The sequence below is a fragment of the Microcaecilia unicolor genome, chromosome 6 (genome assembly GCF_901765095.1).
Source record: "Microcaecilia unicolor chromosome 6, aMicUni1.1, whole genome shotgun sequence".
Lineage (NCBI taxonomy): Eukaryota > Metazoa > Chordata > Amphibia > Gymnophiona > Siphonopidae > Microcaecilia > Microcaecilia unicolor.
In genome coordinates, this window is record NC_044036.1 from 248121024 (window position 1) to 248134821 (window position 13798).

The window sequence follows — 13798 nt, forward strand, 5'->3', positions numbered from 1 at the left end:
TCTTACCTCTCCCAGCACTGCACTCTAGCAGGCCCCCTCTCCTCTGTGGCTCCTTCTCCCTGCTCCTCACCGCTGCAGGCTGAAAACAGTGCTGCTTCTCACCAGGCCCAAAGCGTCTCTCGGTAACAGGAAATTCTGAGGCGGAACGTCCTATTACAGAGAGACAGCTATGGACAGGGCGAGAAGCATCACTGTTTTCACTGCAGCAGTGAGGAGCAGGGCGAAGGGGCCGCTGGAGTGGTGTGCTGGGAGAGGTAAGAAGAGGTGCCAGTAAGTGGGGGAGGGGCCCACAACATAAATACCTTAATAGTTTTACCGTGAGTTATCCATTTAACAAGTGAATCACATAAAGCCATTGTGGAAAAATGACCACACGGTAGAGTTGGAGTCTACCCATTAATGACAGCAGTAGATGGTGCCATAAAGCTAACTGTTTACTAATGTCCCGCAGCAATTTGGTGCACTCCCAAATAATGAAAGGAACCCACTGCCCACTGAAGTAGAAAGGACGCTCCCCACGACCCACTCAAGTCCTTAGAGCTTGCCAAAGCCTCTGACTTTTCCAAGTTTTATTTAAAACCAGCAAAATCACCGTATTCTCGAAAACTATCTGAGAGTGGACAAAGATCGGTGGAGTTCTTCAAGATAGACTAACAAGTCGTCTGCAAAAGCCACGATCTTAAACTAGCTCTCCCCCATTTGTAACCCCATTATTTTTGGATTATCCTGTATTTCACAAATTGATGGGTCTAGGGTGAGAACAAATAACAGAGATAAAGAGCAACCTTGCCTCGTTCCTTTCTGAACCTCCAATGATGAACTGTAATATTTAAACCCCATTCTCAAACATGATGCAGGAATTAGGAAATACCATTGATCTGAATCTGCATCAATTTTGCTTGTTGAAGTTTCAACTCAAGGTCTTAGGTTACAGATATTACACCTATGACCTTGAATTTAAGCTTTGAACAAGCAAAACTGGTGCGGATTCCAGTCAGTGGTATTATCAGTGGTATTATATCTCAATGTTTTGCAATCTTGGTGATCCAACAGGAAGTTCATCACAGTGACTTTTTTTTTTTTTTTTTTTTTTGTGGCTTCATGTTTTGCAACCAATAAGGTTAAGCCATTTGATTGTTATGCAGTTCTTTGCTTGCTTTTTCATTTATTTATTTGTTACATTTGTATCCCACATTGTCCCACCTTTTTGCAGGCTCAATGTGGCTTACATATTACCGTTAACGGCGTTAGCCGATTCCGGTCTGAACAAATACAAGGTATGAATGAATACAAGGTGATATTGTGGTAAATAAGTTACATGTATGATAGGTACAATTGGGGGGAACTTAGAGAGGGAGAGGGGGAGGAAGAGTCAGGTAATGTCCACTTCGGTCTTTGGTTACATTGAGGGGCATAATAGAACGAAAACGTTTATCTCCGAGAATGGGTCCGTGAAGGGGCGGACCGAACCGTATTTTCGAAAAAAATAGACGTCCATGTTTTATTCAACAATTTGTGAGCTGGGCGTTTTTGTTTTTCAGCGATAATGGAAAATGAAAGCACCCAGCTCAAAAACGAATAAATCCAAGGCATTTGTTCGTGGGAGGGGCCAGGATTCGTAGTGCACTGGTCCCCCTCACATGCCAGGACACCAACCGGGCACCCTAGGGGGCACTTTTACCAAAAAAAAAAAAAAAAAGGTAAACGAGCTCCCAGGTGCATATCACCCTTCCCTTGTGTGTTGAGCCCCCCCAAATCCCCCTCAAAACCCACTTCCCACAAGTCTACACCATTACTATAGCGTGAAGGGGGGCACCTACATGTGGGTACAGTGGGTTTTGGGGGGGTTGGACGACTAAGCATTAAGCAGCACAATTGTAACAGGTAGGGGGGGGATGGGCCTGGGTCCACCTGCCTGAAGTCCACTGCACCCCTGCATACTGCTGCCAGGGAGGTGGGTATGACATTTGAGGGTGAAAATAAAAAGTTGTGAAACATTTTTTGTGGTGGGAGGGGGTTAGTGACCACTGGGGGAGTCAGGGGAGGTCATCCTCGATTCCCTCTGGTGGTAATCTGGTCATTTAGGGCACTTTTTGGGGCCTTATTCGTGAAAAAACAGGGTCCAGGAAAAGTGCCCTAAATTCTAGCTACAAACGCATACTTTTTTCCCATTATCGGCGAAAGGCGCCCATCTCTGTTCGGGTGATAACCATGCCCCAGTCCCCCTTCACCACGCCTCCGACACGCCCCTGTCAACTTTGTACGCTTCCGCGATGGAGTGCAGTTGAAAACGTCCAAGTTCGGCTTTCGATTATACCACGTTATTCGTTTTTGTGAGATAAACGTCCATCTCCCGATTTAGGTCGGAACTTGGGCGTTTTTCTCGTTCGATTATAAGCAGGATTGTGTCGCAGGTGTCCATGTATTTTTATGTTGGGTCGGTGGGGTATGCTCTTTTGAACAGGTCTGTCTTTAGTGCTTTCCAGAAATTTAGGTGGTTTAGCGTAGTTTTTACAGCTTTTGGCAGTGCGTTCCATAGTTGTGCGCTTAAGTAAGAAAAGCTGGATGTATAGGTGGATTTGTATTTGAGTCCTTTGTTGCTTGGGTGGTGGAGGTTTAGGTATGATTGTGCAGATATTGTGGTGTTTCTGACTGGCAGGTCAATAAGGTCTGTCTTGTATTCAGGTGCCTCGCTGTAAATGATTTTGTGAACAGTCGTGCAGATTTTGAAAGTGATACTACGTTCTTTGATTGGTAGCCAATGCAGTTTTTCTCGGAGTGGTTTGGCGCTGTCAAAACGCGTTTTTCCAAATATAAGCCTGGCTGCTGTGTTTTGGGCGGTCTGAAGTTTTTTTATGATTTGATCCTTGCATCCCGCATAGATTCCATTACAGTGGTCTTTTGTGGCTTAGTACCATTGATTGTATCAGGTTAGGAAATATTTCCCTCTGGAAGAATGGTTTCACACGTTTGAGTTTCCACATTGAGAAAAACATTTTCTTTATGGTGGAGTTCGCTTGGGTCTCTAGTGAGAGGTTCCGGTCGATTGTTACTCCGAGAATTTTCAGGCTGTCTGAGATAGGGAGGATGTATCCTGGGGTGTTTATGTTTGTGGGTTTGTATGTATTGTATTCAGTGTGTGTTTTTTCTGTGTTGAGTTTTAGTTGGTATGCATTTGCCCATGAGTTCATGATGTTTAAGCTGAGCTTGATTTTGTTGGTGATTTATGCCAAATCATGTTTGTAGGGGATATATAATGTAACGTCATCAGCGTAGATAAATGGGTTAATGCCTTGGGTGGATAAGGTCTTGGCTAGTGGAGTCATCATGAGGTTGAAAAGGATCAGTGAGTGGTGATCCTTGCGGTACTCCGCAGTCTGGTTTCCACGGTGACAATATGTTTGTTTTTGATTTCACTTATGTTCTTGTGGTTAAAAAAAAAACAAAAAACCCTTGATCCAGTTGAGAGTGCCACCACTGATTCCGAAGTATTCTATGAGTCTTATCTGTATGTTATGGTTAACCATGTTGAACGCACTTGACATGTCAAATTGGAGGAGGAGAATGCTCTTGGCTATTGCTATTTCCTGCTTGAATTTGGTTAGGAGTGTAAGTAGTACTGTTTTGGTGCCGTGTAGGGATCAAAATCCTGATTGTGACTCATGTAGTATAGTGAATTTGTTTATATAGTCATTGAGTTGTTTGGTCACCAGTCCTTCCATTAGTGGATAGATGCTACTGGGCGGTAGTTGGTAATGTCGTTTGTTTTTTTTCTTGGTGTCTTTTAGTATTGGGGTGAGCAGGATGTTGCCTTTTTCTTTAGGGTAGATACCGTGCTGAAACATGAAGTTTAAGTGGGAAGTGAGATCTGTTATGAAGCGATAGGGGGCAGATTGTATTAGGTAGCTGGGGCAGGTGTCCAGTTGACAGTGGCTATTGGAGTATTTTTTATTCGCTTGTGTAACTGTGTCGGCGCTGAGGAGAGCGAAATTTGACCATATTCAGTCAGCAGGGTATTCACCAGGGGTTGGGTCTAGACCATTAATGATGTTTTCTGTGTCCATGTAGTTCTGAGTTAAGGTTTTGCGTAGGTTTATGATTTTTTCATTGAAATATTTAGCAAGGTTGTCTGCAGATGGGATGTCAGTGTTGGTTGTGGTGACCGGCATTGTGTCTAGTAGTTTGTTCACGAGATGGTATAATTTCTTCGTGTTTTTGTAGCCTGATCCAATTTTAGTTTTGTAGTTCGATCTTTTGGTCTGCCTTATTGCGTATTTGTATTTCCTTTGTAGTTGTTTCCATGCGTTGGGTGTATGTTCATTTTTTTTTCCATGTGCGCTCCAGTTTCCTAGATTGTGTTTTTAGTTTTTTCAATTCTTCATTGAACCACGGTATCGAGTTCTGTCTACGTGAAGTCCTTGTTTGTAAGGGTGCTATTTTGTCTAGTATGTGTCTGCATCTTTTGTCCCATTCTGAGAGGTAATATATGGATTCCGTTTGTGCTGACCAATCGTTGTTGTATATCTGTTGCCAGAAAGTAACCGGATCTATTTGGCCTCTTGTGGTGTGAGTTGTGTGTTCTCGCGTGTGGAGAGAGCCCTTTTCCGCCATTTTAGGGATAGGTTTAGTTTATAGTAGTCAGTCCATGGTGTTTCTGTCCATCTAGTTTGTATTTGGTTAGGTTCTGATCAGTGGACAGTTTGTATGAGAAGAGGTCGAGTGTATGACCCTTCGAGTGAGTTGTTTGCATGTGTGGCCATGTAAGATCACATAGATGAAGGAAGTCCTTGTATTCTCGTGCGCTGGTAGAGTTTGGGTCTTCAAGGTGAAGGTTAATGTCTCCTAATACTAGTGTATTGGAGTTGGATACACATATATTTGAAACGAAGTCCATGAAGTCTGCTTGGCTTTCGTTCCAGTTGCATGGTGGTCTGTAGAATAGGACGCAATCTAGGCGGTCGAGCAGGGTTTTATGGTGGATTCTAATTGAGGCTATTTCGAGGTGGGTTGTTATAGATTCCGTAGTGGTTTCAATCGTGAAGTGAGATCGGTATATAAGCGCTATGCCCTTTCCTCTTTTTTTCTTTTCTGGTCCAGTGGGTGATTTTATATCCTGGAGGACATAGGTTTAAGATGATAGGGTCCTTCTGATCATGGATCCAGGTTTCAGTGATGAAGAGTAGATCAAGTTTCGCTGACGTGATCCAGTCTGTTGTTTTGTTTACTACGGATCTGGCGTTGACTTAGCCTATTTGAATGTTTTGGTATGGGTCTTCTGCATTCGGTGTTGTGGACTTTTGTTAGTTGTCGTTTCTTGGTTTGTGTGGGTTTTTTATGACCTTTCTTTCCATTCTGTTGAGGATGTACGCTTGGTTCTCTACCTTTGTTTTGGTTAATGTCGGTTTGGTGTGATGTGGTGTGTCTGGTCAGTGTTCGTTTTTTTAATAGTATGGGTATATTGTTGATTTCTGCGAAAGGGGTAGTCATTAGGTGGATCAGGGATAAGGAGTAGATTGCAAGGAGCAGTTTGGCAGTGTTCATTATGGTATCAATTCAATTGTTTTTAAAAGAAGACTATTTCTGTATTTTTAAAAGAGGATTATTGCTGTATTCAACGTTGAAGAATATTGTCCCGGAACCTCGTATTTGCGTAGCAATCGACCTCCTTAAAAGTTGTGAGGTCTCCGTCTTGTAGCGGTAACGTTATATCACAATGGCTTGACTTAGTGGGATCTGGCGTTCTCGGAATAATAAAAGTTTAGTGACAGCGTGTGCTTCTTTATTTTGACAGCCGGCGCTGCTTACAGTATGCAGCGATCACTAGTCATAACCTAGCACTGCGGTTCACTGTTCTCCTCTTTCCTGGCAAATCTTGAAGGAGGTTTAGTAGACTGGAGTGGAAGTGATCCCATCTAGTCCACTGTAAGCGGGGTGGGGGGGGGGGGAGTTATTTAGTTAATCTCTGTTTCCCTGCCCTGCGCAGCTGTCTTTGGTGTTCACTCAAAGAAAAGCAAATAAACCTATGAGTTGGTGAATCTTGAAGGGGGTTTAATAGACTGGAGTGGAAATGAGCCTATCTAGTCCGCTCAAGCAAGGAAGCCATTTGGTTAATCTCTGTTTCCACTGCCCCGTGAAGCCTTCATTGATGTACACTCAGAGCACAGCAAGTAAGCCTATGAGCTGCTGCAGTCACGTTGTCATTCCTTATTGTCTGTCCATCTGCAGCAAGTCTAGCACTGTTTTTGTTGGATGGGGTCTAAGGCAGCGAGCACCGGCCGGGCGCGTCCCACACGTCACTCCGACATCTGTCCCCCACACACAGGCACTCTGGTATGTAGTGCGTGCTCAGTGCCTCCTCTCTCCCTCAGTCTGCCGTTCGGCGCTCCCAGTTGAGCAAATGGTCGGAATGAGATGATTGGCGTCGTGTTTCCGAGTCGGGAGGGGCTGTGGTCGGCTCTTGGAGGCGCTCGGCAGCCTGTCTGTAGAGATGATCAGCGAGATGTCTCGGCTGGCCTTCGACACTCCACCACGGTAGGCTCGCGTATCCTCAAGACTTCCTAGGGGGCAGCTAGGCGCTCAGAATCACGTTCGTGGGGAGGGTTGGCGGGGAGTCTCGGTCAAGCCTCTGGTGCTCCGGTACGGCTCAGAGAGTCCTAGTCCCAGTGGTTTGTTTTAGGCCTCTGAGAGCACCGAGACTCTGGCTATGATTCGTCCTGCGATCTGGCCTGCGACCCGGCCACGAGATCGCTCGATCTGCACAGTGAGGCCGTCGATCATCGACAACTTATGATGTGGGGAGGGGGCGGGGGGGCCCTTAAGATTATTTGACCCGGGCCCAGCTTTGTCTCTTGGCAGCCCTGCCCCAGTGTTTACCGGTGTTGTTGTTGTTAGAATTCAGTTTTCTCTACCTCCACCTGCTAGTAGGAAGGGGTAACACCCATTAGTGCAGAACAGTGTAGCTAACTAAAGGAAATAAAATTATCAGGACATAATTTCCCCATATGTGATCCCAAAAACTGCTCAGCCATATGTCTGAAACTGCATTATGGATATGTCCAAGTTCAAAGATAGTGAGAAGAGTAATTCTTCCTGTAATGGACTCCATAGAAGACTCCAAAAATCCATTCAATTTCAAGGAATCTCCCACACTTCTTGCAAACCCTGCTCTCAAAATCTCAGCTGAAGACATAGTAAGATCTTTCAGCTCACATGACTGCATCTCCAAACATTCAGTTTTTACAGCTTGTTGACTCTGCACCTAAATGTGGCCAAACACAGCACAGAAATATTATGTAGCTTAAATTCTCCAAAGACAAGCAGACTGATTATTGTCACCAAAGGTGGCCTCTTATAACCTCTGACAAGTGGATTCTTCAAATAGTCCGGTTAGGATACACTCTCAATCTGGTATCCATGCCTCCAAATTGTCCACTGGGAGCTCAGTCCTTCAGCTCCCAGCACAAGCAGGTATTTGCAGAGGAACTCTCCGCCCTTCTAAAGGCCAATGCGGTCGAACCCGTTCCACCAGAGGAAGAAGGGCTGAGATTCTATTCCAGTTACTTCCTTGTGCAAAAGAAAACAGGGGGGATGCGTCCCATCCTAGACCTAAGGGCCCTGAACAAATTCCTAATCCGAGAAAAGTTCAGGATGGTTTCCCTGGGCACCCTTTTTCCCATGATTCAGGAAAACGATTGGCTATGCTCTCTGGACTTAAAGGATGCCTATACTCACATCTCGATACTCCCAGCTCACAGGAAGTATCTTCGATTTTGGTTGGGATCTCGGCACTTTCAGTACTACTGTGTTCTGCCCTTTGGCCTCACATCTGCACCCAGGGTCTTCACAAAGTGCCTGGCAGTTGTCGCAGCATCACTACATAGACTGGGAGTGCATGTTTTCCCTTATCGCGACGATTGGCTGGTGAAGAGCACCTCGGAGGCAGGTGCTCTACAGTCCATGCGGATGACTGTTCGAGTGCTAGAGCTACTGGGGTTTGTAGTCAATTATCCCTTGTTCCAGTTCAGAAATTGGAGTTCATTGGAGCTCTGTTGGACACACGGACGTCTCAAGCTCATCTCCCCCAGGCAAGGGCAGACAATCTCTTGGCTCTAGTCTCCTTAACTCGAGCGTCTCAACAGATCACAGCTCGGCAGATGTTGAGACTTCTAGGACACATGGCTTCCACAGTTCATGTGACTCCCATGGCATGCCTACATATGAGACCAGCTCAATGGACTCTAGCTTCCCAGTGGTGCCAGGCCACAGGGGATCTAGAGCATGTGATCCATCTCTCCACCGACTTTTCCAGTTCCCTTCAGTGGTGGACCATTCGATCCAATCTGACCTTGGGCTGTCCATTCCAAATTCCTCAGCTGCACAAAGTGCTGACGACGGATGCATCTCTCCTGGGGTGGGGAGCTCATGTAGATGGACTTCACACTCAAGGAGCTTGGTCCTTTCAGGAAAAGGATCTTCAGATCAACCTCCTGGAATTACGAGCGATGTGGAACGCTCTCAGGGCTTTCAGAGATCGGCTGTACAGTCAAATTATTTTAATTCAGACAGACAATCAGGTTGCTATGTATTGCACCAACAAGCAGGGGGGCACCGGATCTCGCCCTCTGTGTCAGGAAGCCGTCCGGATGTGGCTTTGGGCGCGCCGTCACGGCATGTTTCTCCAGGCCACGTATCTGGCAGGCGTAAACAGTCTGGCCGGCAGGTTAAGCAGAGCGTGGGGCCACCCCCTCAGTGGACCTTTTTGCCACTCAGTTCAATCACAAAGTCCCTCAATTCTGTTCCAGTCTTCAGGCTCACGACAGACTAGCGTCAGATGCCTTTTTCCTACATTGGGGGACAGGCCTTCTGTATGCGTATCCTCCCATACCTCTAGTAGGGAAGACTTTGCTGAAACTGAAGCAAGACTGCGGGAACCATGATCCTGATTGCACCCTTCTGGCCGCGTCAGATTTGGTTCCCTCTTCTGCTGGAGTTGTCCTCCGAAGAACCGTGGAGATTGGAGTGTTTTCCAACCCTCATCACTCAGAACGAGGGGTCGCTTCTACATCCCAACCTCCAGTCTCTGGCTCTCATGGCCTGGATATTGAGAGCTTAGAATTAGCCTCCTTGGGTCTTTCAGAGGGTGTCTCCCGAGTCTTGCTTGCTTCCAGGAAAGATTCCACGAAGAGGTGTTACTCTTTCAAATGGAGGAGGTTTGCCATCTGGTGTGACAGCAGGGCCCTAGATCCTCTTTCTTGTCCTACACAGACACCCTGCTTGAATACCTTCTACACCTGTCAGAGTCGGGTCTGCAGACCAACTCCGTAAGGGTTCACCTCAGTGCGATTAGTGCCTTTCATTGCCGTGTAGAGGGTAAGCCTATCTCTGGACAGCCTTTAGTTGTTCGCTTCATGAGAGGTTTGCTTTTGTCAAAGCCCCCTGTCAAACCCCCACCAGTGTCATGGGATCTCAGCGTTGTTCTCACCCAGCTGATGAAAGCTCCTTTTGAGCCACTGAATTCCTGCCATCTGAAGTACTTGACCTGGAAGGTTGTTTTCTTGGTGGCTGTTACTTCAGCTCGTAGAGTCAGTGAGCTTCAGGCCTTGGTAGTGCATGCACGTTATAGCAAGTTTCATCACAACAGAGTAGTCCTCCGCCTGCACCCTAAGTTCTTGCCGAAGGTGGTGTCGGAGTTCCATCTGAACCAGTCAGTTGTCTTGCCAACATTTTTCCCCATCCTCATACCCGCCCTGGTGAAGACAAGTTGCACACCCTGTACTGTAAGAGAGCATTGGCCTTTTATGTGGAACAGAAAAAGCCCTATAGACAGTCCACCCAGTTGTTTGTTTCTTTTAATCCCAACAGGAGGGGAGTCGCCATCGGAAAACGCACCATCTCTAATTGGCTAGCAGATTGCATTTCCTTCACTTATGCCCAAGCTGGGCTGTCTTTAGTGGGCTATGTCACGACTCATAATGTCAGAGCCATGGCTGCGTCAGTGGCTCACTTAAAGTCAGCCTCCATTGAAGAGATTTGCAAGGCTGCAGCGTGGTCATCAGTCCACACATTCACATGTCACTACTGCCTTCAGCAGGATACCCGACACGACAGTCGGTTTGGGCAGTTGATGCTGCAGAATCTGTTCGGGGTTTAGAATCCAACTCCACCCTCCTAGGCCCTTTTTTGTTCTGTTCCAGGCTGCACTCTCACTTAGTTGTGTTTAGTTTCAGGTCAATCTCTGTTATGTCCTCGCCATTGTGAGGCCCAGTTGACCAGTGTTCTTTGTTTTGAGTGAGCCTGGATGCTAGGGATACCCCAATTGTGACAGTAATCAGCCTGCTTTCCTTGGAGAAAATGAAGATACATACCTGTAGCAGGTATTCTCCGAGGACAGCAGGCTGATTATTCTCACAAACCCACCCTCCTCCCCTTGGAGTTGTTCTACTTAGATTGTAAGCTCTTTGAGCAGGGACTGTCTTTCTTCTATGTTTGTGCAGCGCTATAGAAATGTTAAATAGTAGTAGTAGTACTTTCTGTATTGCTTTTTATTAAACTGGGGGTCTCACGCTTGTGTCGCAGGCAGGAAGCCTTTCGCGCATGCGCAATGTGCTCTCCTGCGCGACGGAGCATTCGATCAGCCTGCTGTCCTCGGAGAATACCTGCTACAGGTATGTATCTTCATTTTTTAAAAATAGTCGTATCTCAAACTAGAATAAAATACACACACATCGTCAAAACATCAACGACAATACTTCAAACTTATTATCTTATGGGAAAGAGTGGGGGGTGGACGTTGCTTGCCTACCATTAAAACATCCCTTATCACATCTCATAACCATTCATAAATGTACAAACTAACAACAGCTCTCTCTCCTAATAAAACGAAAAAAAAATCATTCCTACCAATGCCCAAGCTTAAGAACTACCCAAACACTACTCAAAAACAAAGCTACGAATTCATCCCCGGTCCTGTATACAGATCAAGTTTTAGCTTATTTTAGAATTTCATAGCGTTCCACATATGGTTTGATGGGAAAGTTGTTAATTCTGATGATATATATACATATATGTGTGTGTGTAATATTTTATCTTACACTTGACTAATTAAAATAGTTGAAAATAAAGAGAGATATTTATGCCTCAGATTTTAACACAAAATTCAATTTACAGTACACATTGAATCGTTACGTCTTCAGACCGCCTTGATAGGACGTGATCCAAAGGAATACTTCTCTGTGATATGGGAAATGTTCACTTAGTTTGATATCATGTTTTTGTCTCATCAGGTTGTTCAGAAGCTGACTCAGATGATCGGGAAGAATGTGAAGCTGTACGATATGGTGCTGCAGTTCTTGCGCACTCTCTTTCTCCGCACACGGAATGTACATTACTGCACCCTGCGTGCAGAACTACTCATGTCACTGCATGATTTGGACATAAGTGAGATCTGCTCTGTTGACCCATGTCATAAGGTACTGAGTGATCTGCTGCAAGTGTAATAGAGAGAAGATCATATTCTGCTACCATGTCTAAAAACAGAATTTCATACCCCACCCCCCCCCCCCTTCATACCATCTTTCATTTACATACTGCATCAATCCCATAGGAATATCTATCTGAAATCTTTCCAACCATGCCTTCTTTATAATTATTATTACCCCATAGTACTCCATGTCTCTAGAAACATTCACATCATCTTTTCCCCCCTGTGCTGAGCATCAGACTTAACTTCCCCTCACTGGACAGCGATTCGTAACCAGAACATAAATTCCTTATAATTGTAAGTTATAAAACTAGCACTTGAAAACCAAAACTTTATAAGAACAAAAACTTTCTGCGAAAGGTAGCTTAGACTAGAGGTGCAAGGAAGTCCAGATCTGTACCATTTTGAATGCTCCGTTTCCCTCTTGCTGCTAAATTCAGCCAGCCATGCCACTTATCAGGCTGTTAATGGGGCACACACTTCCACCCTTTCTCGAGGATACTCCTTCCTCATGTGGGATCTTCATACATTGTTCTCCCCTGCCCACTACAACACTTTGCTCCACCTGGCTCACTCATTCCATATTTTAAAAAAAGTAACCAGATGCAAATGGTTATATTCTATCTACAATAATGTTGGAATCAAATTCTATTGTAACATTACCTTTATTGCCAATTTAAAAAAAACAACAACAAATCTATGCTCTTGGTCAGTAGCTCAGCTGTCTGCTTATACATGTATGTGACATTATACAATCTTCAGGGCACTAAATCAAGCATGGACATTATTCGAAAATACTATCTTGGAAGCCCAGTCCAGATACAGTCCACGTGTTTGCAAAGGTGGAAAGAAAAAACAACCACCAGCATGGTTAAAAGGTGAAGTAAAAGAGGCCATTACAGCCAAAAGATTGTCCGTCAAAGAATGGAAAAAAGACCCAAATGAAGAAAATAAGAAGCAACATAACCACTGGCAAGTCAAATACAAAGCAATAATAAAGAAGACTAAAAGAGAAAATTAAGAGAAACTTTCCACAGAGATAAAAACTCACAGTAACAACTTTTTCGGGTACATCAGAAGCAGAAAGCCTGCGAGGGAGCAAAAGGGGCGATTACATTTGCAGATGATGATACAAAACTATTCAAGATTGTTAAAACACATGGGGACTGTTAAATATTGCAGGAAAACCTTAGGAAACTGGAAGACTGGCATCCAGTTGGCAGATGAAATTTAATGTAGACAAGTGCTAAGTGATGCACATTGGGAAGAATAATCTTAATCATAGTTACCTGATGCTAGGGTCCACCTTGGGGGTTCAGCACCCAAGAAAAAGATCTAGATGTCGTTGTAGACAATATTCTGAAATCTTCTGCCCATTGTGCGGCAGAGACCAAAAAAGCAAGATGATGCTAGGAATTAGTAGGAAAGGGATGGTAAATAAGACCAAGAATACCATAATGCAACCTCATCTTGAGTATTGTATTCAATTCTGGTCGCCGTATCTCCAAAAAGATATGATGGAATTAGAAAAGGTTCAAAGAAGGGCGACCAAAATGATAAAAGGGATGGAACTCCTCTCATAAAAGGAAAGGCTAAAGAGGTTAGGGCTTTTCAGCTTGGAAAAGAAATGGCTGAGGGAAGATATGATTGAGGTCTACAAAATCCTGAGTGGTGTAGAGCGAGTAGAAGTGAAACAATTTTTTTCTGTTTGAAAAAGTGCAAATACTAGGGAACACTCTGAAGTTACATGGAAATACTTTTAAAACAAATAGGAGGAAACATTTTTTCATGCAAAGAATAGTTAATCTCTGGACCTCACTGCCAGAGGATGTGGTAATGGCAGTTAACATATCTGGGTTTTAAAAAGGTTTGAGAAGTTCCTGGAGGAAAACTCCATAGTCTGCTCTTGACATAGACATGGGGAAGCCACAGCTTGCCCTGGGCTTGGTGGCATGGAATATTGGTGCTATTTGGGTTTCTGCCAGGTACTTGTGACCTGGATTGGCCACTTGAAAGCAGGATACGGGGCTAGATAGACCATTGATCTGATCCAGTATTGTTATTCTTATGGTGTGAGGGCAAGGCCCTAGATCCACTGTCTTGTCTTACATAAAAACTGCTTGAGTACTTTCTACACCTTTCCTAATCTGGTTTGAAAACTAATTCTGTAAGTGTAATTAGTGCCTACCATTAATTTGTAGAAGGTATGCCCATCCCTTTAGTTCGCTTCATGAGAGGTTTGCTGTTGACAAAGCCCCCTGTCAGACCTCCGATGGTGTCATGGGACCTCTAAAGTCATCCTCACCCAGCTGATGAAAG

General features: G+C 44.7%; 1 protein-coding gene across 2 annotated transcripts in view; it reads left to right on the plus strand.

The window, feature by feature from the left end:
* Positions 1–13798, plus strand: part of NELFB (negative elongation factor complex member B) — a 200497-nt gene that overhangs the window by 96427 nt on the left and 90272 nt on the right. For both annotated transcript variants that reach the window (XR_003942541.1, XM_030207069.1), the window contains exon 5: positions 11283–11468. Coding sequence is in view for 1 of the 2 variants with exons in the window: in XM_030207069.1 (XP_030062929.1) it covers positions 11283–11468 (186 nt within the window). In the remaining variant the exon portion in view is untranslated. The remainder of the gene's footprint in view (positions 1–11282; positions 11469–13798) is intronic.